Source organism: Muntiacus reevesi, chromosome 18 (genome assembly GCF_963930625.1).
Source record: "Muntiacus reevesi chromosome 18, mMunRee1.1, whole genome shotgun sequence".
NCBI lineage: Eukaryota > Metazoa > Chordata > Mammalia > Artiodactyla > Cervidae > Muntiacus > Muntiacus reevesi.
Window position 1 is genome coordinate 6672941 of NC_089266.1, and position 27481 is coordinate 6700421.

The following is a 27481-nucleotide window of genomic DNA, read 5'->3' on the forward strand; positions in this document are numbered from 1 at the left end:
CCGGCGGCGCGCGGGCAGCAAGCGGCGGCGGTGGCGGCGGCGGCAGCCCAAGATGGCGGAGCTGCAGCTCGACCCGGCCATGGCGGGGCTGGGAGGGGGCGGCGGGAGCGGGCTGGGCGACGGGGGCGGCCCGGGCCGCGGGCCCCCCAGCCCTCGCCCCACTGGCCCCACGCCCCGCGGGCACGGCCGCCCGCCCCCCGCCGCTGCCGCGCAGCCGCTGGAGCCGGGTCCCGGGCCGCCGGAGCGGGCAGGGGGCGGTGGCGCGGCCCGCTGGGTCCGGCTGAACGTGGGCGGCACCTACTTCGTGACCACCAGGCAGACCCTAGGCCGGGAGCCCAAGTCTTTTCTCTGCCGCCTCTGCTGCCAGGAGGACCCGGAGCTGGACTCGGACAAGGTGCGCCCCGCCCTCGGGCGCGCCCCCGGCCTTCGGACCCCCTCGTTCCTCTCTGGCTGGTCCCCGGATTTCCTGCGACGCGCTTTTCTCCGGCGGGCACCTGGGGCCGGGACCCCCTCCTCCTCATCTTTCCCCGCCAGCCAGCCCTGGGGGCTTTTCTGCTCCAGCCCCAGACGCACGCAGACTTTCTCGTTGACCGCACCCTTCGTTCTCAGCGGCTGCTTCCCCGCACTGTGCCCACCCTCACCCGTGAGAGTCTGCTCCACACCCCATCTCCCCTTCGTTTCTGCACCTCATCCCAGCCCCTCAGGTCTGCATGAGTTTTCCCCCGACTTCCTCGTTTCCCTGGTTCCTCGTCAAGACCCTCAGCGCCTGTGGCAGACGCATCCAGAATTGGGTCAGGGCGAGCTAAGGCATCCAGGTAGCTTTCTGAGACTTCCCCGTGGACCCCTCTGCCCAGTTGGGTGAAAGCCTGAGTGTGATGATGGCTTCGACAGTTGCAGGAAGCGCTTGTCATAATCCCGCACTTCTTTCTTGTGGTCCTGCTCTCTGGGCTCGTATCTGGTAACTGTGACTGTTTTAGGTCTCGGTTTGAGCTCAGATACATTCTTAGGAAAGAGGTTGTTCTTTACCAATGCAAACCTAAGCTGACGGATTAAGACCAGGGAAAATGAAACCCAAAGAGTACCGTTGGGCAAAACGCAAGGCTGCTAACCAAAGAGTTGAGAGGTGACAAGACGCTTAACCCATTTTCAGTTTGAGCTGTTTGATTTTTTTTAACTTTACACGTTCATCTTTTAGTTTCTGACCTAAAAGCATTGACTGTTGCCTGCATCGCCTGTATCCCATGTAGCACTTAGCTGTTCCTTTGCAACAGAGTTAGGGTTAAGTAAACATTGGTTAGTTTCATTTATTCATCTGCTACCTCTCCTATAATCTCAGATTGAAAGCAAACTGTTCTGCCCTCACTTAAAAGAGTTTTCCAAAATCTTGCTTATTATAAAGGAACGATTTTATCTGTCCTGAATCTTTGTTGCAGTAGAAGCCAGTTTCTTCTTCTTCTCTTTACTGTAAAGATGAGTAGGATTAAAAGTGCTCAGAGCCAAGTCCCGGCCATGCCAAGCTTCCTCTGGGCACAGATCTGGAGTGTGTGAGTTACAGCTGCCAACGCAGACTCCCACTGCCGTTGGCCCTCAGCTCAGGAGCACTGCCAAATAAACAGAGGTTTTCTTAGAATTAGGAATGTGATTCAGGGACAATAGAGAAGTCAGAATGTCTATCTCAAGCAGAAACTTAGATCACACAGCTATGGCATTTTCTTCCTCTGTTTCTTTATAACAAATATCCCACAGGAAGAATGCTGGTAATTGTATCTACGCTTTAGGTTACCCAAAAGGCTGAGAAGAGATTGGTAATCGTGTCTGAGTAAAGATTTTAGAAGTTCAAGTCAACGCCTAGATAATGAATATGACTATACATCTGCAACACCCTCCCAGAAATGATCTTGAAGTTCAAGACCCGTAAAGCTAGCCTTCTTGCCAGTAGTTAGTAATAAACATCTAATAGAACTTGCCCTCTCACTTATGAATTGTGACAGACAGGTGGAGACCCTGCCCTGACTTAATATGAAAGCTCCACAGTGATACCCTTGTGTTTGGTTGGCAGGACGAGACAGGGGCCTATCTGATTGACAGGGACCCTACCTACTTTGGTCCAATCCTAAACTACCTCCGCCACGGGAAGCTCATCATTACAAAGGAGTTGGCAGAAGAAGGTAAGGACACTGTGTGCTAGGCATCTTCAAAGTTCAGGTCAAATCTTTAAAACTATTTCATAGATTAGAATGTATTTTTCATAGGTTGTTTTGGGTTTTTTTTTGGTGAGGGGAGGGCTATACTGTGTGGCATTTGGGATCTTGGTTCCCTGACCAGGGATCGAACCTGTGCCCTCTGTGTTGGGAGCAGAGTCTTAGCCATTGGACCACCAGGAAAGTCCTGAGATTTGAATTTTGAGATTTTCAGCAGGCTCACGTGCACAGGAAGCAAAGCTTTTAAAAAATAAGTAGGGAGCGTCCAGTTACCTAGTCTAGTCTGAGAGGGTCTTAAAGGAGCCCCTTCGTTCTCGTCCTCCTTTGGGGGAAGGAAGATACATAGCTCAGCTTTGGAGGTAGAGTTTTTTCTGGACCTGCAAAATTCTCAGGACCTCTTTTTGCATTGAATTCTTACTAGCAGTGAATATCCACAGCCTGAAACGGCAAATCTCTGACATTTAGGTGTTTATTCTTTCAATTTTAGTCTGAACTTGCAGCCGTTATTAAAAAAAAAAAAAAAAGAATAATGAAGGCTTGGCCTCATTTAAGACTGGTCTCATGCTTCCTTGATTTTTGCATCTGACCTAATTCACTCTCCAGCCCATTGTCAGGGGCATCATTGGTTGACTCATCCTTTTGGTTTGTAGGGCACTTGGACTATAAGTGGGTCTAGACGTCTTTCTAAAAGGCTATCTTCGTCTCACTGAGACATTCAGTTGAAGATGGGAGCCTGTCCCTTGATGCAGGGCACCCTGACCTGGGAGCATTCTCTCTGCATAAGAAAGCTGAAATGGCCGTGCTCGCTAATGAAACGGCTGAAGAACACTGCTGTTACAACCTGTCAAAAGAGGAATCAGTCTCCCTTTTTATTTTTAATGCTCCCCCTTTTTTTCCCTTAACATTTCAAATGCATACAAAGTAACTGGAATAGTAAAATAAATTCCATGCACCCACCATCCACAGCAGTTACCAGTTCATGGGTAGTGTTGTTTCTTCAAAAGAAGAATCTTAAACATCTTTTCTAATGCCCTAAAAAAATGATTTTAAAGGGCAGAAATAGTACAAGAACTCCCTTTATCCAGATTCACCAAAATCAACAGTTTTGGTTATATTTGCATTATCATTCATTCATTCTCTCTCCTCCTCCTCCCCCCTCCTTCCTCTCCCCTTTCTACAGTTTTATTTCCGAACTTCTTGAGACTAGATTACAGACTTGACCCCTTAGTGCTTCGCGGTCTATTTCTCAAGAGCAAGAACATTTTTTCATGTAACCACCATATAGTTGTCAAATTCAGGACATTTAATATTGATAAACACTCTAACTATAGCTTACATTCTAATTTTGTCAAGTGTTTCAGCAGAAGTCTTTATAGAAACTTTTTTCTTCTGGTCCAGGGTCACACATCCCATTTAGTTGTCCTGTCCCAGGCCTTTAATTTTGTTAAGCATGGGATTCTTTTTTTTTTTTTTTTTTTAACATGCCACACAGGTTGCAGTATCTTAGTTCCCTGACCAGAGATTGAACCTGGGCCCTCGGCCATGAAAGCACTGAATCCTAATGACTAGACTGCCAGGGAAGTCCTGTGCATGGGATTCTTTCATTGACTGCTTTTTACATTGTTCAAATAACATGCATCTTGTTAAATTTGGTCCACATAATTTTTTTTTCCTTTTTTAAACATTTTATTTATTTTAAATTGAAGGATAATTGCTTTACTGGTCCACATAAATTTACACTTACACAGAGAGAGAGAGACATTGGTCACTTTTAGGACAAACTGGGTAGAAACTGCAAGCTCAAGAGTTATCCAACGGGACTAGCTCCAGGAACTGAGTGCCATATGGTCAAGGTGTCCTGCAGCTGATGAGCAGGAGCAGGAAGAGCCAGGGAAGGTGGCAGGTGGGAAACCACAGGGGTGAAACAGTAAACGGAGCAGACTCTCGTGCCTGCCTCGCTGACGTTGGGGAAAAGGTCACAGATACCCAGCAAACAGCAAAGAAGCGTTTAAAAGGCTGCAGAAGGGAGACTAGACTTGCATGTGAAAGATGCAGTTCTTAGCAAGCACGTGTTCTCCAACCTCTTCTGCTGTTTTCTGGAGAGTTCACACACGTCTAACCACAGGTCGGCCTTCCTTCTAGGCGTGCTGGAGGAAGCGGAGTTTTACAACATCGCATCTCTCGTGCGACTGGTTAAGGAAAGAATACGGGACAACGAGAACAGAACTTCACAGGTAATGGGTTTGAACTCTTAAGGGGAAAATATCCCACGTGTCAGTCTTTGTCCCCATGTCTGAGGTGATCAGAAACGGACAATGTACCGTTTGAGAACCTTGCGTCTCCCCTGTGAGCCGGAGGTCTCCATGTGGCATACGGTCCATCTGCCAGGCAGGCAGCACATATTCCACCAGACTTGTTCAGAACAGGGAAACAGAGGAGAAATCACAAAGAGAACAAAACAGGCCCATGTCCCCTTAGAAGAACGGGAAATAGTGGCTGCTCGCCATATGGCAGTGGGAGGAGTCGCCGAACTTGAGGTTCAAAGCCTGTTCTCTCCAGCAGAGCATCTGCCTCCCTCCATGTCCACATGGGGGCCAAGCGAGGTCTTGCTTCTACCTGTTTACCTGTTGGCTTCTATATGAGGACCAGCCTTCAGCCTGTGACCATGTCACAGCCAGCTGCTAACAGACACTTGCATGGCATAGACTTCGCACATGGCTTGTGAATCACGCTTCTAAGAAAATAATACCAAGCTTCTCTTTCTTTTAGGAAGTCCGGATTTTCTTAGATATGGTGACAAAAATCCACCCGAATTTGCTGTGTAGTTTGAGCAGGGAAGGCAGTGAGACACACTTAGCTCATTTCATGTCACATCACCCATCGTCAGTCTTAAGCAAGTGGCCACAATAACTTCTGTTAGGCCCTGGGGACCCTGACTGATGGGGAGGTCCATGCCCTCAAGAAGTTTAAAGTCTAGCAGGAAAAACAGGCAGGTAATTTGAGAGGGTTTGACTGCACCAATGGGACAGAGTCCGACTCCAGGCTGACTTCTCTCCTGCCCCATCAGGTACTGGTAATGGTCGCTTTCTTGAGAGCTAATTTGTCGCAATACAGAATTTCAAAAGCAGAAACTTGTTCCTCGCATGTTCTGTGTTAGACTTCATGTATCACGTTTTTTTCTGGCTCTGAATGGAGTTATCTGGATGACCACCTAGCCCCTTTGATGAAGAATGGACTCTGTTCTGTATTTTATCTCAGCACTTTGCGAAGGTGGAAAGGAGGCTTACTCATTTAGTTCTTCTCCATCTGGTCCGTGGCTGAAAGGCTTTTTTTTTTTTTTTTGGTGCGGAAACCTGGGATGAAAGGCTCCTTTTTAATGTTCAATGTTTTAATGTTCAAAGATGAACTCATAGTTGGTTTGCAGGTTACCATGTAAAATATGATCTAGCATCACCAATTTTTTTGCCATCTCCTGGTATATTTACGTGACTTCTTTCACTATTACAGATACGTAATAGCTTAGACGTTCTGCGAATCTCGTCCATCCTCAGTTTTTCACATTAAACAAAAAAACAAACCTTTGATTCAAACCATGGCACCTGAACACTCTGAATTCTTCACCGTCAGTGAATTCCTTGAGAATGTTGTGAGGTTTTTATTTGATGACAGTAATTAAGTTAATTAGTTTTTTCGATTTTGAGGCTCATGGGTTTATACCTAGCTGGAAGCTTTTTTATTCTAGGAATGTCAAGACCCTTTTGATGTTAATTGATCTTTCCACCTGTCCCCTTTATTTAGCGGGACTCTGGGTGGGCAGTGGATTTGATGTCGTTCACAGATGTCCTCTTTTACGTTTGTCCCACATCACCTTAAGGCAGGCGGAGTGTGGATTTCCGTGGCTGTCTCCTCAAACTCGGCGTCTCCTTCACCTTGCCTGTGTTGAAAGGAGACACACCTGGCAGACAGTCAGGTAAAGCCCAGGGTGTGGAGGACCTCCCCCACTTTTCCAGTGACCTCACTTCACTTCCAGTGGTTGCCACCATCCTGTTACTTTGCCATCCCCGGTAGCGTTTTTTGCTGTGAGATGGGTCTTGGTGCATTTGAGAGTGGCGATGGTTTACTTGGGAAGAGGAGAGTAAAGAGGAGGCGGTACAGTTATCTTGAACAACTGGGACTTTGACAGCTGCAGCCACTGTCGGGTCTTTGCGATGCCCTGCATCTTACAGTGTAAAACGCCTGGTTGTTCCCGACCTGTGTGGCTAGGGTAATTGAAATTGTCAGCAGATCTGTCCTATATTTTATGTGGAAGGCGTTTTCTTTTTCTTCGCCCTAGCACAGTATTGAATGGAACCTCGTTCAGAAGGACACAGTGTATGAGAAAGACTGTGCAGCGCTGTCAGGCAGACGTGGGCTCCTAGCCCAGCTCTCCCTCCAGTCCACCTCCTCGCCACACTGCTTGGGCAAGATATTGTGCCCTGAGCACCAGTGTCCTCCATGTACAAGGAAGCTGACACCTGCCTTCCAGGACTGCAGTGAAGACTGGAAGAGAAGGGTGCAGCACTTGGGGCCTGTAGCCCGTGGTACTTAGTAACTGTTTTTATTCATCCAGTATTTCCCAAATGGTTCTAATTTTCTAGACAGCTGAAGCCAACTCGTCCTTTTTAAAAATAGGCTAAGTTTTCATCATTCTTAAGAAGATGGTCCAGATTTTCTTAAAGTCCGATAGAAGGTAACTGACCCCTCTCTCCATGACCAGGCGTCATTGTTCTGAACCTGGGCTGCTATTTGGTTCTCTCACCCTCTCGGATGGGCAGTAAGTGTGCAGCTTTGGACCCAACACCCATGGTCCCTGACTGCTAAATACCGAGTCCTGTGCGCCTGGAATTGTCCTATGAATAGGAACACATCTGGCGAGCCTGCTTCCCTGCAGCCACCTGAGCCGTCTCACACCCGGCTTCTCGATCCCTGTGGGCCAGGTCACAAGTGTCGATGTAGGTCAAGTGTGGGGGCCTTCGTGCTGCAGCTCTGGGGCGTCCATCTCAGTTGCTCAGCCTTTTGGCTTCCCAATCTAGCTCATGTTCTAGAGAGTTGAGTCTGGCCAGCACATCTCATCTTTGACACCCTCCAGATAACCAACAGTTTGGTTCTGTCCTAACACTGACCACTCAGAGTCAGTGTCAGACTCCCCAGGGCTCGGATGCTAGTTGGGATCTGGGTTCCCACAGTGCCTCCTTCATGTTCAGTAATTCACTAGAATAATTGGTGCAACTCTGGAAATGCTATACTTACTATAGTTTATTATAGAGGATATAAATGAAGAGCCAGATACAGAGATTCATGGGGTGAAGGCCTAGAGGGTCCTCTGTCCCCATGTAGTCCCCAGCATCCATTACCCCCCCAAGCACAGGGATGTGTTTGCCAACTTGAAGCTCCCTGAACCCCATTACTTAGGGGTTCTTCAGGATGCTTCATTCAGTAGGAAAGGTTGTCTGTATCATTGACCTTTGGTGATTGAACTCACTCTCTGGTCTCTCCTCCTTCCCCCATGGTCAGGGAGTGGGGCCAAAAGTTCTAACCCTCTAACCCCCTGGGTCTTCTGGTGACGAGCTTATTAGCATACAGAAGACACTGCTGCGACTCAGGAGTTGACATAGTTTTTCGGAGGCCTGTGCCAGGAACCATACGCTTGTCTGTCACAGGAATGTTACCGTGTAACACTGAAACACTTTGAGGTAGCTTCAGCAGAGGGTAAAATAGCTTGAACATTTGTTCACTGTAGGTAAACTAGCTTGAACATTTGTACACTGTAGAGTCCCTGTTTAATGTATTGTTTCCATATAAGGTATCATTCTCAGTAAATGAAGATACGGTCTACATTTTCAGCATGTGTGTTAGCTATAAAGACTGAAGAGGAAAATGTGACCTTTTTGTCATGAGTAATTTTACCCGGTTTTCTCCTTTGGGAAATAGATGAAGTCATAAGTTTATCAGCATGGTCGCTCACATAATTCATCCTTCTGAAGTTCAAGATGCTTCTGTTTTATTCATGTTCTTGGACCCTATATTTTCTTTCTTTCTTTCCGTGGATAAGTTTTTATTGAGAAACCACAGTGCAACTTGAAAGGGGGTAGTGGGTGACTGCCAAGAAAAAAATTGCAAGCACACTCCTTTCCAGTCTTTATTCTTGTGAAGAGCTTCACCAAGGCAGCTGCAAACTGTCGTGTCCTTGAAACTGTCGCCCAGAGCCTGTGTGTGGTTGTCACAGGGCCCCGTGAAGCACGTGTACCGAGTCCTGCAGTGCCAAGAGGAGGAGCTCACGCAGATGGTCTCCACTATGTCCGATGGTTGGAAATTCGAACAGGTAAAGTTTCTTGGGGCTTCCCTGGTGGCTCAGTAGTCAAGAATCCACCTACCAATGCAGGAGACGCAGATCCGATCCCTGGGTCGGGAAGATCCCCTGGAGAAGAGCATGGCAACCCACTCCAGGATTCTTACCTGGAGAGTCCCGTGGACAGAGGAGCTGGTGGGCTACAGTCCGTTGGGGTCGCAGGGAGTCAGACGCGCCCTGGCAGCTAAACAGCGTGTCATGAGGTGCATCTCAGCCTGGGAGCCCACTCGGTCACCACCTGTAGCCAGTCAGTCCCCCTAGGAGTCCGCTAGGGCCAGGGGAAAGAGGCCTTCCATGTGCAGTCTGCATGGCAGCGTGCGATGAGCTGGGTGATACTGAGAACAGTGTCCTGTCTCCAGGCTTTATATCCAGAACTTCCTGTGATTCTGCCCAGAGGGAGCCAGCCAGCTTCTTTAGGCTTGAAAGTGCCTCTTTGGGTTTTTCTCCTTCAGGGATCCCTTTCAAAAGTGCTTTGCTGACACATTCTAGAATAAGTAGCTTGAAGAAGACGAGGGTTCAGCGGTGACCCTCCCTGTTCACGCGACGTGGTGAGCAGGCATGGCATGACGGGCTCAGACGAGCTGGAGCCTGGTGAGGTCCTTCCCTGTCAGCCTGTGGGTTTCTGTTCTTTAGCTTTGTGCTCACGAACACAGCATCGAAACCATCTGAGAACCAGGATTTTACTGTTTTCTTCCATTAGATGGCAGAGTTGTTCATCTGTTGTCTTCAAAACACACAGGGAAGCTGAGCATGAGTTGAACGACAGTATTATAAAGTCAATGAATCATGCGTGTTTCTATGTAGAGTTTAAGAGGTCAGCTGAACTGTCACCATATGCTTACCTTAAATGAAAGTTACTGGGTGAACAGTATTACATTATACACCAAACACAGGCATCTCTGTCTTCAGCACCAATACTGGGTGACTCCTCACAGTTATCTTCCATGGCAGAATCAATTCTTTGTATCCTTCGTTCTTGTTCAGCTGTGGGTTGCAAAATGTCATACTTCCACTCCAGAAGTATTTTTTCCCTGGTATAAAATTTTAAAGACAAAGTTGTTTGTTTGTTTGCTTGTTTTTTTAAGAATTAGTGGGTTTTTTTTTTTGTTTGGTTGGATGGTTGATTTTGTGGCTGTGCTGCATGGCTTAGTTCCCCAGCCAGGGATGGAAGCCAGGCCACAGCAGGAAACCCTTGCTGGTGATGCTCTGGTGAATAACTGGGATCCAGGTGTCCCCTGGGGCCTTGATAGTCCCAGCGAGTTCTTCGTTCTTTGAGAAGCAAAACAACAAAGCTCAGTCAGGAGGAGGGTTTGATTCATGTGGCCCTTAATTATTTTAAGATCTCTGTCCAAGTGTTGACCTGTCTTGTTTGGTCAGCTCATCAGCATCGGATCTTCCTATAACTACGGGAACGAGGATCAGGCAGAGTTCCTCTGTGTTGTCTCCAGAGAACTAAACAATTCTACCAATGGCATTGTCATCGAGCCCAGTGAGAAGGCCAAGGTGAGTCGCTCTGCACAACATTCGTCCTGACTCTGCTCCCGGCCCCTGCTCACCCCTGCCTGAACTGCTGCTCACCAGATCATCCCTTTCCTTCTCAAGCCAGCTTTGCATTTCCATTTCGTTTTGGCCTTTTGACTGTTGTCATTTAAACCAGGATTTTTGAAGCAGTGACATAGGCTTTTAGTTTAGGACACATGAACTAAAGTAGGGTAGTCTTTCCCAGGCTCTGTCAAATCAGTGAAAAAGAAAGCTAATGGCCACTGATTCCTGTAAGGTGAGAATTTTGAAACTCAGAGTTAGAAGGATTCTGCTTTTATACTTTGAAACTGTTCTCTCTCTCAAGAGAAAAGGTGTTTGGTTACCTCTGTGACACCCCCCGCACCCCAACGCCCTGAGGTTACTGGAAGCTTGTTGCACACTATTCTCTTCTTCCTCCACTGTGCCACTGACACCCCCACAGCGAGTCTCCGTCATCAGTGTGGGGTGAGCCTGGCTGTGTCCTTCTGCTCAGGAAAGGTGGTCCTCCTCCGTGTGAGGTGGTCCTCCTCTGTGTGTGGTGAGCCTGGCTGTGTCCTTCCCCTCAGGGAGGTGGTCCTCCTATGTGTGTAGTGATCCTCTACCTTGTGCGGTAGTCCTCCACATGAGGTGGTCCTCCTCTGTGTGAGGTGGTCCTCCACCGTGTGCGGTGACTGCGTGCAGTGAGCTGGCTGTGTCCTTCCGCTCAGGGGAGGGGGTCCTCCTATGTGTGTAGTGATCCTCCACCGTGTGCGGTGATCCTCCACGTAAGGTGATCGTCCTCTGCACGAGGTGGTCCTCCACGGTATGTGATGAGCTGGCTGTGTCCTTCTGCTCAGGGGACGTGGTCCTCCTCCCTGTGTGGTGATCCTTCACCATGTGTGGTGGTCCTCCCCTGTGTGCGCTGGTCCTCCTCTGTGTGCGGTGGTTCTCCACCGCGTGTGATGAGCTGGCTGTGTCCTTCCGCTCAGGGGAGGTGGCCCCGCAGCACATAAGCCCTGCCCCAGCGTCTTCACACTGCAGTGCCTCAGGGGTTCTGCCTCGCTTCTCGGGGTAACGGGTCGTCCTGCTACTGCTCCACGGGGTCTAGAGGGAAGCCACTCCAGTCTCTTGCTCCTCCCTCAATGGGCTGGGAAGCCACCCCCACCAAAAGCAGTGTGCACCCAGAGTCCAAGCCTCTGTCTCCCCCACTTTCCCCTTCTAGATTCTTCAGGAGAGAGGGTCTCGGATGTAAACTCCGAGTCCTCAGCGACGAGCGCGCCCAGCCGAGCTCCTGTACAGTAACCGAGCTACTGCCAAGCCCAGCCGCACCTGGTCCCCAGCGGAGGAGAGTTCTGGTCAAAACCAAAGGAACCCCACCCCCACCCACAGGACCCCGAAGGCAGATGCCACTTTCGGCTGCACAGTACCTTCTCAGAAACCTGCTTTTCTTTTCGTAGCCAGTGTTGTAACAAACCTCTCCAAGAGCACTGGGCGGGTTCCCAGATGGAGCTCATCTCGGGATGGGGCGGGGAGGAGGAAGGCCTAGGTCCTTGCGGATGCTGTACTTCCCCGAAGCCGGAGCGCGAAGGACGGTGTCCAGATCCGCCACACTTTCACCGGAGTGTGCCTGTTGGACGTGGGCAGCCGCTTAATCACCCCACCTTTCTCTCCCACACACCCCAGACTCCCGCAGCGGACGCAGAGGAGTCCGGTTTAGGCTGCTGAATTGAGGTTTCGGTGAAGGGTAGAGTCTCTAGAGCACCCCCACATTCCTATGAACAAAGCCTCTTTGAGGAGGGGAGGATGGGGGGTCGCAGCTCTGGATTCAGGCCACCGGCTTGCCTCATTTGCCTCCAGCAGCTGGCACCCCACCCCACCCCGCACCCCAGATAGCTCACCTTCTCCCCAGGAAGAAGTCCGAGGCTGGCGGTGTCCTGCACCGAGTCAGACACGCAGACTGGTGGGCGCTGTAGGTGTTGGCGTAACTGCTTATTCAGCCTTTGCTTGCCCTCAGTTGGCCCGTGTTCCTTCCCTGACTTGTTAAACTGGGGCCGAGGATACAGGGATTTTGGACCCTCTGCTGCCTTGGGGTGGAGACAGCCGTTTCCTCTGAAAGTTGCCGAACGTGGTAGGTTATAGTATCAAAAGTGGCATTGTTTTCGTGGTCATCTCGGAAATGCCTTGATTGAAAGTGCGATATTTGTGTGTCTTCTTGGTTTCTGACCTTGACAGTGGTTGTGAGCCCACGCCATCTGCCGTAGTGTGTGTGCGTTTACCAGGCGGGCCCAGGACCCCCTCATCTGACCCCGCCCTCACCGCCGCTTCCTTCTGTGGGGGCCGAGGCATTGAAGATCCAGTGGTGTTCGCCTCAGGAGCCAGGCCTCAGAGCTCGTGACGGACTGCTGTCCGAGCTTCCGAGTCTTGGCGAGCAGTCGCGGAGTGCAGAGGGGCCCGAGCACGCGGGCTTTTCCCCGGGTGACTTTTTTAGTGTGGCAGGCGGTCCAGAGAAGGGGGAGTGCCCGTGGGGAGCACTTTGTCCATAAAAGACCCCTCAAGCCCATGGCTCCTAGCTGAGGTTCCCTCTGCCACCCAACTCAGCTGCTCACCGCATGGGTCTGGGGTCAGGGTTTCTTTAAAGTGACTATCGACTGTGCCAAGTGTCTTTGAGCCTGCGACTGGCCCCTGCTCAGACAGGAACCTCACATTGCCCTCACACGTCTGTGTATAGAGTAGGGGAGAAGAGTGTCCGGGCACCTGCTGACAGGCCGTGTCTACACCCCAGCGTCAACGTGCCTGTCGGCACCACGGACAGCTGGCCCGTGCCCAGGATTCTTAGAGCTGTAAAATGTTAGAGGAACTGCTACCTACAAAAACAGTTGCCCCTGCAGAATGGTTGCAGGTGTCCATCCTAACATCTTTCAAGGGGAGAAAAAAAAGATTTGAACATGTCAAGTTAAAGCTACTGTCACCCAGAGGCTGATGTGTGAGGAGCTCTGGTCAATGGGAATAAGCACCGTCAGACTGAAAGGAGGCAAGCTTTGGCGTCTGGGGCCTCAAGCCTGAGCAGACCCGCAGGAGCGAGGAGGAGGAGGAGCAGGAGCAAGGAGGCTGGAGGGCAGGGGGGCAGCCCCTCTGGACGCGTCTTTCTCATCCTGCTTCGCACAGGTGCACCGTGGAGTCCGAGAAGCCCGCCGCGCCCTCGCTGAGCGCTCTGAGGGACCAGCGGAAGCCTATCCCCAGGTTCCCTCCCCCGGGCCACCCAGCGACAGTCTCGGTTGTTTCAGCGCTCCAGGAATCTGAGAGGGACTGTTTCTTAAGGTTTCTGGGGAAGTATTTTCCCCAAGCCCTTCGTGAACCAAGTTGGTGTTTTTTTTCTTGAAAAGCCGGCTCCCTCGGGGAGAGCCCGGCTGACCATTCCAGAGAGAGGCCTGGCTATTGACTGGGGCGGGGGGGGGGGGGGGGGGGGGTTACGTGAGCAGTGCCCCACGCTCTCTAGCTGCCCAGGGCTGCCACGCGGGCGATGCCGGCAAGGCAGGGCCCAGCCTCCTCTGGAGTGACTTCGTTTATGCACAGTTCTAACTGATCTCAGGGGAGTCCGTGAGGCTTAGAGGAGGAAGAGACAGATACTGAGGGGAAGGGCTGAGAAGTCACCCACACCCTCCACGATGGCCTTAGAGCCAGGCCTTAGGGACCATGCCTGTCACTCGTGGGTGCCCTTTGTTGCCGTGTGTGTCTTTGAATAAAGTCTGAAATGCTGTGATCCTTTTCCCCCCTCTTGTCAATAAAGACATGAAACAGACTTCTGAATCTTTTAAACTTTTGGTGTGTGTTTCCCAATACAGCTCCTGGAGTCCTCCTATCTGTCAACATTGATGATTCTCACACTGTCCTCAGGAGATGAATGTCACCGCACCCTTTTCTAGCAGAGCTTCTTACAGAGTCCCTGTTTCTCCTGCTGCTAAGACTGCCTGGAGGGCCGGGGAGGAGGGAAGAGGTTGGACCTTCTTCCTCCTGGTTTTCATTCCACTGCGTCTGAAAGGATCAGAGAGTGCCAGGGGACAGAAGGTGGGACAGATGGACTTCCCGCAGGAGAGCAGGAAGGAGACGGGGAGGAGTAGGAGATGGTCTTTAAGGGAAAAAAGTCCTGGAAGAGGACAGGTGATGGGGCGCCCATTTTCTCTGCCAGGAGGATGAGGAAGAATATGAGGTGAGAATCCAGTCACACAAGTTTTAAGTGTTGATCCTTAAGTCATCAGGCGGGGTGTGGGATCTTCTCAAAGAGTTAGGTCGTCCCTCCTACAGGGTGCTAACAGCTAGGGAGGAGTTAAATACACAGAAAAGTACTGAGAAGGGATGTGGCTGGAACAGCTCCAACAAGAGGCCACAGCAGTTGTAAGTAGGAGGGAAAGGAAAGGGCCTGGGGGACTCGGCTGTCACAGCCGCAGGGGTCGCAGGACAGAGTTACTGCTCCCGAGTGTGTGTGCGTGTTCAGTCGTGGCCGACTCTTTGTGACCCCATGGACTGTAGCCCACCAGGCGCCTCTGTCCATGGGGTTTCCCAGGCAAGAATGACTAGAGTGGGTTGCCATTTGCTCTTCCAGGGGATCTTCCCGACCCAGGGATCAAACCCAGGTCTCCTGCATCTCCTGCCTTGGCAGGTGGATTCTTTACCACTGAGCTACCTGGGAAGCCCATTTGTTCCCAGTTCTGGGGAACAAAGAAAAGAGGTTGACATTGTTAAAAGATCAAGATGCAGGGCTTCCATGATGGCTCATTAATAAAGAATCCACCTGCCAAGGCAGGAGACACAGGTTCGATCCCTGATCCAGGACGATTTCCACATGCGGAGCAGCAATTAGGCCGACACGTCACAGCTATTGAGCCTGTGACCCACAATAGCAGAGGCCACCGCCATGAGAAGCTGGCACACCACCACGCGAGGGTAGCCCCCTTTCACCGCCAACTAGAGAAAGCCTGCACAGCAGTGAAGAACCAGCACAGCCAAAAATAAATAATATTTTTTAAAAAGAATGAAAAATAAAAGGTTGAGATGGGACTTCCCTGGTCGTCCTGTGCTTAAGACTCCGCACTTCCACTGCAGTGGGCTCAGGTTCAACCCCTGGTTGGGGAGTGGCAAAGAAAGACATACAATGCATACATAGTCGGGGCTTTGAGGAGGGGCCCTGCGAGGGATGCTCCTGTCTGGGGGCTCACTGCACTGCTGGGACCAGCTATTGCTGCCAGAGTGAAGCTGCGTTGCTGTGGTTCCTCTGATAACAGGCAGGGGCTCATCTCCTTTCTCCCGCCAGCTCCCTCACACGTCCCTTACGGCTGCTCTCAGCCCAGCAGCAGCCGGCAGTCTGGGTGGGTTGGGACTGAGAGGAGCCACAGCCGGGGCTGCTCAGTATCCATAAACTCACTTCTGTGCATATTTGAACTTCGTACAAAATGGTAAGAATAACTTTATGCCTCCACGTGACAAGACGCAACTACTCTTTACACAGATAATCTTACCCTCTCCCCTAACATGAAAGTGAAGTTGCTCAGTTGCATCGGACTCTTTGAGACCCCGTGGACTGCATTGCAGCCCACCTGGCTCCTCTGTCCATGGGATTCTCCAGGCAAGAACACTGGAGTGGGTTGCTATTTCCTTCAGGGGATCTTCCCGACCCAGGGATCGAACCTAGGTCTCCCACATTGCAGGCAAACGACTTTACACTCTGAGCCACCAGGGAAGCCACGACTCTCCTGAGGGCTTTCCACGTGCATCAGTGGTAAAGAATCCGCCTGTAATGTGGGACACCCGGATTCCATCCCTGGGTTGGGAAGACCCTCTGGAGGGGGGCACGGCAACCCACTCCAGTGTTCTTGCCTGGAGAATTCCATGGACCAAGAAGCCCTAACATAAGACACTGCAAAAGGTCATTGTTCCCAGGTCTGAGAGACAATCACATCTATTTCTGGGCTATGTTAATTACCCCTCAAATTGGCTTTGTAGGTTTTGATGGGCAACTCAGACCATATGATCTCTTGATTCCCATGATGAGAGATCAGGCACTGTTTCTCAAAAGGAGAAGAAAGAAAGAAAAAGAGTCACTCTGTTGTGTCTAACTCTTTGTACCCGCCAGGCTCCTTGGTCCATGGGATTCTCCAGGCAAGAATACTGGGTGGGTTGCCATGACCTTTTCCAGAGGATCTTCCCGACCCAGGGATGGAATCCGGGTCTCCCACATTACAGGTGGCTTCTTTACCACTGATCCCCCTGGGAAGCCCTCAGAAGGAGAGTTGCTATAAAAGGAGTCACGGGTGTATTCCGAAACCCTGGAATCTGCATGGTGAGTCTCCTGTTGGGACTTGCTGGAGGCTCTGCATGGCACTGTTTACAGATCATTTCAGTTCCACTGAATCTGCTCAGTCATGAGCCCAGGTGGCAGGCCAGAGCTTACATTTTTAATAAGAATCATACCATGCAGAAGGATTCTCATCAGTGAGGCTTTCCCCTGGAGTGAACTGTTACCCTGGGAAGTCAGTTTAATTCTATATATTGCAATTAAATTGTTTTTCTATTTCATTATTTCTTAAAAATATTTTCATGAAGATCATGGTTTTCCAAGAGATTTTTGGTGGAAATCTAATTCAATTTAACCAATTCTAGCCTTTGTCCTCATGAGTCACTTTGTGCTTTTATGTCCTCTGTGCTTATTTTCCCCAAGTCAGATGTCACATTTGGCAGCTCAGAAATCTGATGGCCCAATGGTTAATAATCCAGCTTCCAACACAGGTGACGTGGGTTTGATCCCTGCTCGGGGAACTAAGATCCCACATGTCGCAGAGCAACTAAGCCCACCCACCACAACTAGAGAGTATGTGTGCTTCAGTAAAAGACCCTGAGTGTCACAACTAGGATCCGACACAGCCAAACAAATATTTTTTTAAAAATCTAAGTCTCATATCTAAATTTGAGTATTTTTAACTGGTTGGTTTTCTGTTAGTTATTTCTAGCAAAACACATAAAGTGGATAGAAGACTAATAGTTCATATTTCTCAGCTTTCTTGTAAGAAAATTGTGAGCAAGTTCCCTTGGATATTCTTGGATGGCTTTATGTCTAAGCTTGGGCTATTGCTCCTACTCACATTTCATTCTGATAGGCTCCTCACATGCACTGTCTACACAGTTGGCAAAACACCCTCAAAATATGCCCTCCTTTGTGCAGTTACGATAGGTAACCGATAAGCACTCATTGGAGGCGGGAGGGTTTGGAAGGCTCCACAGAGTTCTTGAATGAGACCCTGAAGCTGGAGAAGGTGCCGTTGGCAGGTGCAGAAGGGATGTGGCGCTCAGCTCTCACTTCTCTCAGGGCTCCGGCAAACGCTCACTTCTTTGCGGCCTTGCGCTGCACAGCCACTCCTGCCTAGAAATGTGCTGTGCTTAGTTGTTCAGTCGTGTCTGACTCTTTGCGACCTCATGGACTGTAGCCCGCCAGGCTCCTCTATCCATGGGGATTCTCCAGGCAAGAATACTGGAGTGGGTATCCTATCCCTTCTCCAGGGGATCTTCCCTACCCAGGAATCCAACCAGAGGCACTGACAACGAAAGCTGAGTCCTGGAGTCCTACTGCTTGAATAGGAGAGGGGAATTCTGGAGGCAGAGAGGAAACAGCCAAGCAGCTAGCTGCCTAATGGCCAAGGGAGCATTCACCGGAGCCTGGGTAGAGGCAGAGGGGCAGAGATGCTGAGCTGTAATCAAAGTCCTCGGAGATACTTAAAGGCAGCCTCATATTCAAGAATCCCTACAGGCACTTTGTAATCCAGTGGTTAAGAATGTGCCTCGCGACGCAGGGAACTCAGGTTCCATCCCTCATAGGAAACTAAGATTTCCCTGGTTGGGGAACGAAGTTGCATGTTGCAACTACTAAGGCCCAAGTGCCACAACTGGAGAGTCTGTGCACCACAGCGAAAGATCCATGTGCCACGACGAAGACCCAAGGCAGCCAAATAAAAGACCCTACAAATCCTAAGGAGGATAAATAAGAACACACATCAAACTCCAGGAGATAGTGAAAGACAGGGAAGCCTGGTGTGCTGCAGTCCACGGGGTCACAAAGAGTTGGACACGGCTTAGCAACTGAACAGCAACATAGAAATACCAAAATGAAAACAAATTTGGAGAAAATCCTACAAGTCACCAGAAGCTGGGGGAAAAGGTTACCTTCAAAGAAGCAGCAGTAAGACTGACAGTCAGCTCCTCAACAGAAAAATATAAACCAGAAGACAGCAAAATATAAACCAGAAGACAGTGGAGGGGACTTCCCTGGCAGCCCAGTGGTTAAGACTCCAGGCTTCCAATGCAGGGGGGAAAGGTTTGATCCCTGGTGGGGGAACTAAGATCCCATAGTCTGTGCAGCATGGCCAAAATATAAGTAACAATAAATTAAAAAAAAAAAATACAGTGGAATTAGATCTCCAAAATCCTGAAAAGAAAATAGCTGCCAATGTAGAATTACCAAGTGAAAATATTCTTCAGAAGTAAAGATGAGGACTTCTCCACTGGTCCAGTGGCTAAGATGCTCCCAAGGCAGAGGGCCCAGTTTCAATCCCTGGTCAGGGAACTAGATTCCACATGCCATAACTAAGACCTGGAGCAGTCAAATAAATATAAAAAAAAAAATTTTGTAAAGAGTAACATATTGGGACGTCCCTGGTGGTCCAGGGATTAAGACTCAGTGCTTCCACTGCAGGGGACACAGGCTCCATCCTTGGTCGGGGAACTAAGATCCTGCATGCTACATGGTGAAGCCCAAAAATAGAAAGAGTTACATGCAGACCTTTCAGGGCATGTATCCTGTTGGGTGAGAAAGCTGGGGAAACAAACACTGACAAGAAGCTATCGCAGTGATGAGGCTCTCTCCTAAGCTTCAGTCATCTTTTCCTTCTGAGGATCAGAACCACAATGGAAAGCAACAATCTTGAGCATCACCAATCGGATAATGTTTGATTCATTCAACTTCAAACCAGGAATGAGCCTTGAGATCTCTTCTACAACAACCCTGTTGATTCACCAGAGAACCAAGGTCCCAAGAGATGAAACACTTGCCCAAGATCTCCCTGCCACTTAGTTGCCACCTTCCTTCTCTGTTTAGTAAACCGAGTCCCCCAAGTCCACTGCAAGGGGCCCTGGGTGCAGCAGCAACTCGTCTCCTGGGATGAAGTTTCCAGAGCAAAGCATATCCTGGGAGGGGCAGGACTTCTCACCACTGCAGCATGTCCAGCGGCACCTCTTTTTTTTTTTTTTTTCTGAAGTAAGTTCTCCTGGAAAATATTAAAAGAAAAGTAGATTTCCATGTGCACACGTGCGTGTATGCACGTCACTTCAGTCCTGTCCGACTCTTTGCGACCCCGTGGACTGTAGCCCGCCAGGCTCCTCTGTTCGTGGGATTCTCCAGGCAAGAATACTGGAGTGGGTAGCCATTCCCTTCTCCAGGGGATCTTCCCAACCCAGGGATCCAACTCGAGTCTCTTATGTCACCTGCATTGGCAGGTGGGTTCTTTACCACCAGTGCCACTGAGAAGCCCTTCCATGTACTGGCAAGCCCTTCCCTGCACCCCCCCCCCCAAAAAAAAGCATTATTCAAACTCCAGGCGGCATTTGCAGTCAATTTCTATGATGATGAAAAGCTTTAAAAATCCTTATAATCCTATAAAGACATTCGGGAAGAAACATGTTTCATGCTGGTTTTCTTTTAAAGCTAAAGAATAGATGAATATATATGGTTAACTGAGGCACACAACATCATTAATAATCAACTGAAATATGTTTTTTTTTTAAATTAACTGGAATACCATGTTTTACTATTTACTTATCTTCATGTCTTCCTTTATTGAGTCTCTTTTGCCCTGCTGACATCACAAGCAGAAGGCTGGGGCTGGTCATGCTTGAATTGTGACATCAGGAGCAAAACTGTGGGCAGTCTCAAGGAGGGGGTCCAACGCGATAGGGGCACTGCAGAACAGCAGCCACAGGGAAAGGTGAGAAGGTGGTCATCCAACCTCGGGGGATGTAAAGGGCTGGGGTTGGGGCACACTGGGCTGGGAGTCGTCCCAGCAGCTGGTGACCTGGGGCCTCGCCCCCTCCGCGCAATGCAGGCCTAAGCACCCAAGGGTTCTCTTCCCTCCATCCACAGGGCAGCCAAGCCTCTGGCTCTCCTTAACATGCAGAGAGTTTCACGTAAGTACCTGTGCGCTGACCTTTCTCCCAAAGGGCCAAGGAAGCGACTCGTTTCCCTTGTCACCATGTGACTTCTTCCTGCCTATCCACCTTCCAGGAACTCGGGCAGGGACAAAAACACAGGCCTCAGTTTATACCCTCCGAGGGTTGACCAATGACACAGTCCCGGTACCCCGTGGGCAGACCAGCTGCTTCCAACAGAAGAAAAGGGGTCCCCCTGAAAGGCCCCTCAACTCCTGCCACGGCTTCAACCTGGCTTTGCCCCGTCTTCCCAGGGCCAGTCCAGGACCAAGCCCCAGCCCTGCAGCCCACGGCCAAGCTCTCAGGACCTCCCCAAGGCCAGTTTCTGATGAATGACAGCAGTCTCTGCACGCTGGAGGACCAAGTCCTCTGCCCCGTTTGCCTGGAGGTGTTCCGCAGCCCGGTCACCACCGCCTGCGGGCACAACTTCTGCATGAGCTGCCTCCAGGGCTTCTGGGACTACCAGGCCACGGTGGGCGAGCCCCTCTACTGCCCCCAGTGCCGGGAGAGCTTCCCCACGCGGCCTCGCCTCTGCAAGAACGTCATCCTGGAGGAGATGGTGACCTGCTTCACCCAGGCCACGGGCCAGACCTTGGGGTCCTCACGGAGCCTGGCCGGGCCCAGGGACGTGCCCTGCGACTTCTGCGCCCCCGAGCAGCTCAAGTCCGTCAAGTCGTGCCTGCAGTGCGTGGCCTCCCTGTGCGAGAAGCACCTGCGCAGCCACTTCGAGGACCAGGTGTTCCACGGGCACCAGCTGCTGGAGCCCGTGTGGGACCTCAAGAGCCGGCTGTGCCGGAAGCACCGCAAGCTCCGGCGGCTGTACTGCCGCACCGAGGGCTGCTGCGTGTGCGGGGCCTGCCTGCTGGAGGAGCACAAGAACCACGACACCATCCCGCTGGAGGAGGAGCGGGCGCAGAAGGAGGTGGGGGGCGGGGAGCGCGGAGTGGGGGTGGGGCGGGGCGGGGGAGGGGCAGGGAGGCGAGGGTGGATGGGGAGGGGAGAGGGAGGGGAGGGTGGATGGGGGAGGGGAGAGGCAGGGGAGAGGGAGGGGGAGGGTGGATGGGGAGGGGAGAGGGAGGGGAGAGGGAGGGGGAGGGTGGATGGGGAAGGGGAAGAGTGGATGGGGGAGGGGAGAGGCAGGGGAGAGGCAAGGGGAGGGTGGATGGGGGAGGGGAGAGGCAGGGGGAGGGTGGATGGGGGAGGGGAGAGGCAGGGGGAGGGTGGATGGGGAGGGGAGAGGCAGGGGGAGGGTGGATGGGGAGGGGAGAGGCAGGGGGAGGGTGGATGGGGAGGGGAGAGGCAGGGGGAGGGTGGATGGGGAGGGGAGAGTGGATGGGGGAGGGTGGATGGGGAGGGGAGAGTGGATGGGGGAGGGTGGATGGGGAGGGGAGAGTGGATGGGGGAGGGTGGATGGGGAGGGGAGAGGCAGGGGGAGGGTGGATGGGGAGGGGAGAGTGGATGGGGGAGGGGAGAGTCAGGGGAGAGGGAGGGGGAGGGTGGATGGGGAGGGGAGAGGCAGGGGGAGGGTGGATGGGGAGGGGAGAGGCAGGGGGAGGGTGGATGGGGAGGGGAGAGGCAGGGGGAGGGTGGATGGGGAGGGGAGAGGCAGGGGGAGGGTGGATGGGGAGGGGAGAGGCAGGGGGAGGGTGGATGGGGGAGGGGAAGGGAGAGGAGGCGAAGGAGCAAGAGGACTCTGTGTTCCAGGCGCACCTTTCCAGGAAGGAAAGGATTGTAGCCATTAAAGTGTCCTTAGTGGCCCAGTCATGTCTGACTCTCTGCAGCTGCATAGACTGTAGCCTGCCATGCTCCTCTGTCCATGGGGTTCTCCAGGCAAGAATACTGGAGTGGGTTGCCATTTCCTTCTCTAGCCATTAAAATGATGCTGGGAATTCCTTGGTAGCTCAGTCGGTAAAAAAAAAAAATCTGCCTGCAGTGCAGGAGACCTGGATTCAATTCCTGGGTCAGGCAGATCCCCTGGAGAATGAACTGACAACCCACTCCAGTACTCTTGCCTGGAGAACCCCATGGACAGAGGAGCCTGGCGGGCTGCAGTCCATGGAGTCTCGAAGAGCTGGACACCACTTGGGACTAAAGCACCCAGAGTGATGCTCACGAGACGTGAAAAAGTGCTATCAGACTGACTGAATAAGGATCCAGAGACTTCCCTGGCCGTCCAGTGGTTAAAACTCTGCTTCTGCTTAGGGGAGCACGTGTTTATCCCTGGTGGGGGAAGATCCTTCATGCCGTGCACGGCAATCCAAAAAAAATTAATAAAATGGTTAGTTATTTATTAAAAAAAAAAAGGATCCAAAGTTATTTGTGATGAATCCTATTTTAAAAAAATTTTTGCACAGAAAAAGGAATGGCTGAACGGTAACATCAAAATACAAACATGTCAGGTTGGGTGAATCCCTTCCTTTTTTTCTATTTTCAAATTACGTTTTCTACATTTGGATTGCTTTCTTTGATGGAGTACTTATATTTGAAACATTCTATCAAGCATATTCTAGAACTGTGCTATTCTAAGGTAGCCACCTGCAAGAAAGAAGTTTGGGCCAGAATGTAAGCCAGCTCACCGCACTGTCTAGTTCAGCTGACACTTTTTTCACAGCAGGACCTTCTCAACAAAGGGAGAAATGTGTTGGTTTACAGCCGGGCACAGCTGCTGCTTTTGTTGTGGGTCAGCAGCAGTTCACAGACAGGTGCCTGGAACCCCAGTGTCCGACGGCAGATTGTAAATCAGGCCAAGGCCCGCCCCTGGGATGCGCTTGTGCTGCCGCTCAGTCCTATCTGACGACCCCAAGGACTGTAGCCCATCAGACTCCTCTGTCCTTGGAATATTTCAGACAAGAATACCGGAGTGGGTTGCCATTTCCTCCTCCAAGGGATCTTCCCAACCCAGGGATCGAACCGGCATCTCCTGAGTGTCTCCTTGTGCAGATTCCTTACCGCTGAGCTTCTGGGCTAGCTGAGACTAAAGGCTTATGTGGAAGGACTTGAGGACACAGTTCTTCCTAGACCTGGCAGCACTGCCCCAGGGAGCCAAGGGCTCCGCATCTGATCGACCCCTGCTCACCCCACTGCCCACCCCCAGGCTTCTCAAATCACCGAACCCCTCCATAGCTGCTGCTTGTGATCTGAACCCTATGGTCATCAGCTGTCAGAAGCAGAGAACCTGATTCCTAAGAATGGGGAGTCTCTCAGGGAATGAGAGAACAGCAGAAGAGTGGCCCCGAGGGACTTCCCTCACGGTCCAGTGGTTAGGACTCTGCCTTTCCATTTCAGGGGGCACAGGTTCGATCCCTAGTTGGGGAACTAAGATCCCACATGCCTTGCAGCCAAAAAAAAAAGAGGGTTGTCCCAGGCCATCTACCCTTAAGCTCTACCCATCCTCATTTGCATTCAGACCTCTTAAGAACGTAAGAGGTGGGATTTCCCTGGTGGTTCAGTGGTTGAGAATTTGCCCTGCAATGCAGGGGACACAGGTTCAATCCCTGGTAGGGGAACAAAGATCCCACATGCCACAACTAGAGAGCCCATGTACCGAAAGGAAAGATCTATGTGCTACAGCTAAGACCTGATGCAGCTAAATAAGTTTTTTGGTTTTTTTTAATTCAATTGAAGAGGTGCGTTTCTTCTGAGCTCTGACATGGGACTGGCCACAGAGGGCTTCTGCTAGGGCACCTCTCTGAGCCACCAGCCCGCTCCTCTTCCACCTCACCCTCTCACCCCAGGTGGAGGTTCGGAAGGTCCAGGCCAACGTGGAGAACCAGATGCTGATCATCACCTCCGACAGCCAGAAGCACCGGGGCCAGGTGGCTTTTCTCTCGGTAAGCTGGGCCCATCACCATCTCCGGCCCAGGCTTCCCCAGTGCCCTGCTTTAGGCCGAGGGGGCCTCTCAAGGGCTTGGAATGGATGGCATGGGGCCAGGCAAACAGAGAGGTGATGCCTTGGCCAGCTCTGGGCCCTCACAAGGAGGGTAAGGAGGTGGGACTCAAAGACACCTCTCTGTCACCACACCCTCCCCGCCCCTGCCGCCAGAAATTGATCCAGACAACTCGGGAAGAGGTGAACGCCTGCTTCTCAGAGATCATCCAGGAGATCAAACAGATGCAGATGAAGGTGCTGGATTTCGTGGAGAAAGAGGAGGCTGCCGCCCTGGGGAAGCTGGGTGGCTCCATCCAGCAGAGTCACAACCGCCTCCTGAAGCTCGAGGGGGACAGCATCTGGCTCCGCAGCCTGCTCGCCAACCGCAGTGACCAGCAGTTTCTGCAGGCAAGGCCCCTCCCCACCCCCACAGCCCAGGCCCAGCGCAACGTCCACTGGGCTGCAGGGGCTTTGACAGCCCTAATTCAGATGGGGAGAAAGCTGTCCGGGTTTGAACATTGGCAGCTTTCCCGCCTGCCTCCTGGTTCTGGGGAACTGCCAAGCCCCTGGCCCTTGCTTGGGGCCTGGCTCACAAGTGGTCCTGCCAGCCCCTCCCTGCCTGCAGGAGTTGCCCAGGCTGAAGCACTTCCCTGCCTGCTTGGAACCCCTCATGGGTACCAACTGTGAGGAGAAGCAGAGCTTCCTCCAGTTGCCAGAGACCTTGGCGGAACTCCGGACCCGGCTGGTGGACATGGGTCTCAGCTTCATCAACCAGCTCCTCCTGAAGGGTGAGTTAGAGCCTGCTTGCCTGGGGCGGCTGGAGACCCTCCTGCCTTCTGGGGATGGGTTGCCCCGAGGGCAGCGGCTGGGATTCCGGGCACTTGTAAGAGAACACGGCCTGTCTGTGTGCACCTTCACCTCCTGGGAGCCCATGCCTCTCTCTGGAAGGACTGGGCTGTGGAAGTGTCCTCAGCAAAGCCCCTCCATCTTCCCCAGGCATTAAGATGAACTCCTATGAGGTACTGCCCCCAGATGTGGACAGGAAAACCCTTCTCAAGTGTGAGTCCTCAGTCCTGGGGTCCGGCCCCAGGGGCGGGAAGGAAAGGAACAGGGCCCTTGGTTGCCTCGACCGACCCAGCCCCACCTCGATTCAGGCCAGGGCTCCAGAAAGATGCCAGGTCTCTCCTGCCCTGACCTTGTACTCTGGACTGGAGACCTCAGAAGGCCTGTGACTCCACGGCCCTGAGAGGAAGGGGAGAAGGCTGTCCTGTCCCACGCCCATGGGTGGCAGGGCCTCGACCGCTACCCAGAGGCCGGCTCTGAGGCCCTCTGTGGCCCTGATGTGGCTCAGCCTCTGCCCTCAGCTGGGTGCCTGCCGACCTCCCCTGGACCTTAGCCGAGCCAGCGTGGATGGCCCTGTCCGTTTCTTCTACAGTCAGTCTCCCTTTTCAGTTAATGTCCCTGCAGCCCCTCTCCCAGGCTGGGCGAGGCACCAAGTGACTCTCTAAGAAATCACCGGTGATGTCTCTGAGGTTTCCATGGCTGATGACCCCTTTTGAGCAACCTCCTCCAGGAGCCCCTGACGCTCCCGCAGTCCCACCCAGTGTTGTGGCCTGAACAAGCAGAAAGGGGGATCATGTTAGGGTTTGGTGGGGGAGGGCAGATAGGGGGACGCTTGGTTGTCCACCTTTCTAGGAAGGCATGCCTTTGGACAGCGCCCAGCCAGACAATGTCCAGCTCTGCAGACCAGAGTTGAAAACTTAGAGACGGGAATGGAGGGGCCACTCTTGGGAGCTGGGGGTGGAAGCACCTGGTGACTTCTGTGCCAAAGCTGTGAGCTTCGGCCCTCCCCTCTCCAGACCTCCAGCGCTCTGCCCCCCGGCCTGCGGACCCTAGCCCCCTTTTCCACACCCCCTCTGCCCAGGTTACTGCAACCTGAACTTTGACCCCACGACGGCCAGCGAGGAGCTCTTCCTGTTCAAGGAGACCCACTCGGTGCTGAACCTGGGCATCCTCCTGGAGCCCTTCGCGGCGGGCAGCCCCTTCCCGGGCTTCAAGCAGTGGCCGCAGGTTCTGTGCTCGCGGGGCCTGGCCGAGGGCCGCCACTACTGGGAGGCCGACGTGTCCAACTCGTGGGTGTGCCTGGGTGTCACCTACCGCCGCAGCCCTCCGCTCGGCGGCCGCCCGCGCCGCAACATCGTCTACCTGCTGGGCCGCAACGCCTACTCGTGGTGCCTGGAGTGGGACTCGCTCAAGTTCTCCGTCTGGCACAACAACACGCAGACGGTGCTGCACGGCGGCTACCACCGCACGCTGGGCGTGGCGCTCGACTACGCGGCCGGCTGCCTCTCCTTCTACGGCGTGGCGGGCGGCGTGAGCCTCCTCTACCGCTTCCTCGCCTCCTTCCTGGAGCCGCTCTACCCCGCCGTCATGGTCAGCAGCGGCGCCTCGGTCACGCTCAAGCAGCGCCCCTCCGAGGCCTAGGCCAATAAAGCTGGACTCGAGCGCTGGCTGCGCCCGCGGGGAGGGGCGTGCCGGGGAGGGTGGCCGGCCCGAGGGGTCCCCTGGCCCGGGGTGGAGGGGCGGGCGGCGAACCCGCCTCTTGACCCGATGCCTGGACTTCACCAGCGACGACCACGCAGGGGTCCCGGGAGGTCCTGGGGATCCCCGAAAACAGGCCGATCCTCCCGTCCCCACTGTCACGGGAGAAGGGGCTCTGAACCAGGCTGGCGGTCCCCCTGGGACTGGGGACAGCCCGGTGGCCTCCAGAGGGGGGATTCCTGACCAGGATGCTTGGCCTCTCCCACCCGTGAGCTCCTAAGCCCCGTCGGAGGGTCTCCGGGCTGGTCCTGGCCCCAGGTTGCCCAGGAGTGGGCGGGGCTTGGGCCAGGTGTCTCCTCCCCCGCAGGTGGCCAGACGGAGAGCCGGCACCTGACACGTGGGGGTAGAGGTGTTCTGAGTTACTGGCTTAATTGGAGGCTAGGAAGTTAAGCCAGGTAATCATGACTGTGCCAGAGCTCCCTCCCCAAAAGGCTGAGGGCCTCGGTTCTCAGGCCGGGCTGGGGCCCTCATTCCTCTGCCCAGCAAGAGTATTTTTCACAGGGCTGGTGTTTTGCAGCTGAGGAGCCTGTGGAACTGAAGCTCTCTGGGTGGGTGACCCTTAGACATCCTGCACCCTCCGCAGCGGGCCTGGAAGCTGCTCTCCACGCCCCCCAGACTTAAGCCCACTGCACTCAGCTCGCCTGGGTAGTGCAGGAAGCCAAGGGGTTCATTCACATC

At 52.7% G+C, this 27481-nt stretch overlaps 2 protein-coding genes across 3 annotated transcripts; both read left to right on the plus strand.

The window, feature by feature from the left end:
* The first annotated feature begins 2 nt into the window (after nucleotides 1-2).
* Nucleotides 3-13888, plus strand: KCTD2 (potassium channel tetramerization domain containing 2). 2 transcript variants are annotated; one of them, XR_010659621.1, is made up of 7 exons: nucleotides 3-394; nucleotides 2060-2168; nucleotides 4344-4435; nucleotides 8467-8562; nucleotides 9967-10092; nucleotides 11312-12217; nucleotides 12322-13888. XR_010659621.1 is itself a non-coding variant. In XM_065908836.1 (6 exons), the coding sequence occupies exons 1-6, from the start codon at nucleotides 53-55 to the stop codon at nucleotides 11339-11341; spliced, it is 795 nt and encodes a 264-aa protein (XP_065764908.1). In that variant the 5' UTR covers nucleotides 3-52; the 3' UTR covers nucleotides 11342-13888. The 2 variants fall into 2 exon arrangements, 1 of the variants encoding a protein (XP_065764908.1); XM_065908836.1 differs by having other exon boundaries at nucleotides 11312-13888.
* LOC136149537 (E3 ubiquitin-protein ligase TRIM47-like) lies at nucleotides 11593-26686 on the plus strand. Its single transcript, XM_065909883.1, has 11 exons — nucleotides 11593-11725; nucleotides 11947-12049; nucleotides 13255-13448; nucleotides 13586-13642; nucleotides 20239-20313; nucleotides 20589-21256; nucleotides 24069-24164; nucleotides 24377-24610; nucleotides 24828-24990; nucleotides 25199-25261; nucleotides 26127-26686. Exons 1-11 carry the CDS (start codon nucleotides 11593-11595, stop codon nucleotides 26684-26686), a joined length of 2346 nt encoding a protein of 781 aa, XP_065765955.1.
* The last annotated feature ends 795 nt before the right edge of the window (nucleotides 26687-27481 follow it).

What these genes read in the sequence shown, in the direction of transcription:
- KCTD2 (XM_065908836.1), top strand. Translation starts at nt 53, where the DNA reads ATGGCGGAGCTGCAGCTCGACCCGGCCATGGCGGGGCTGGGAGGGGGC. An exon ending in CGGAGCTGGACTCGGACAAG is followed by an intron (nt 395 to 2,059) that starts GTGCGCCCCGCC and finishes TTTGGTTGGCAG; the next exon opens with GACGAGACAGGGGCCTATCT. An exon ending in AGCCCAGTGAGAAGGCCAAG is followed by an intron (nt 10,093 to 11,311) that starts GTGAGTCGCTCT and finishes TTCCCCTTCTAG; the next exon opens with ATTCTTCAGGAGAGAGGGTC.
- LOC136149537 (XM_065909883.1), top strand. Translation starts at nt 11,593, where the DNA reads ATGGAGCTCATCTCGGGATGGGGCGGGGAGGAGGAAGGCCTAGGTCCT. An exon ending in CCAAGCCCTTCGTGAACCAA is followed by an intron (nt 13,449 to 13,585) that starts GTTGGTGTTTTT and finishes CACGCTCTCTAG; the next exon opens with CTGCCCAGGGCTGCCACGCG. An exon ending in AGGGCCCAGCCTCCTCTGGA is followed by an intron (nt 13,643 to 20,238) that starts GTGACTTCGTTT and finishes TGCAGGCCTAAG; the next exon opens with CACCCAAGGGTTCTCTTCCC.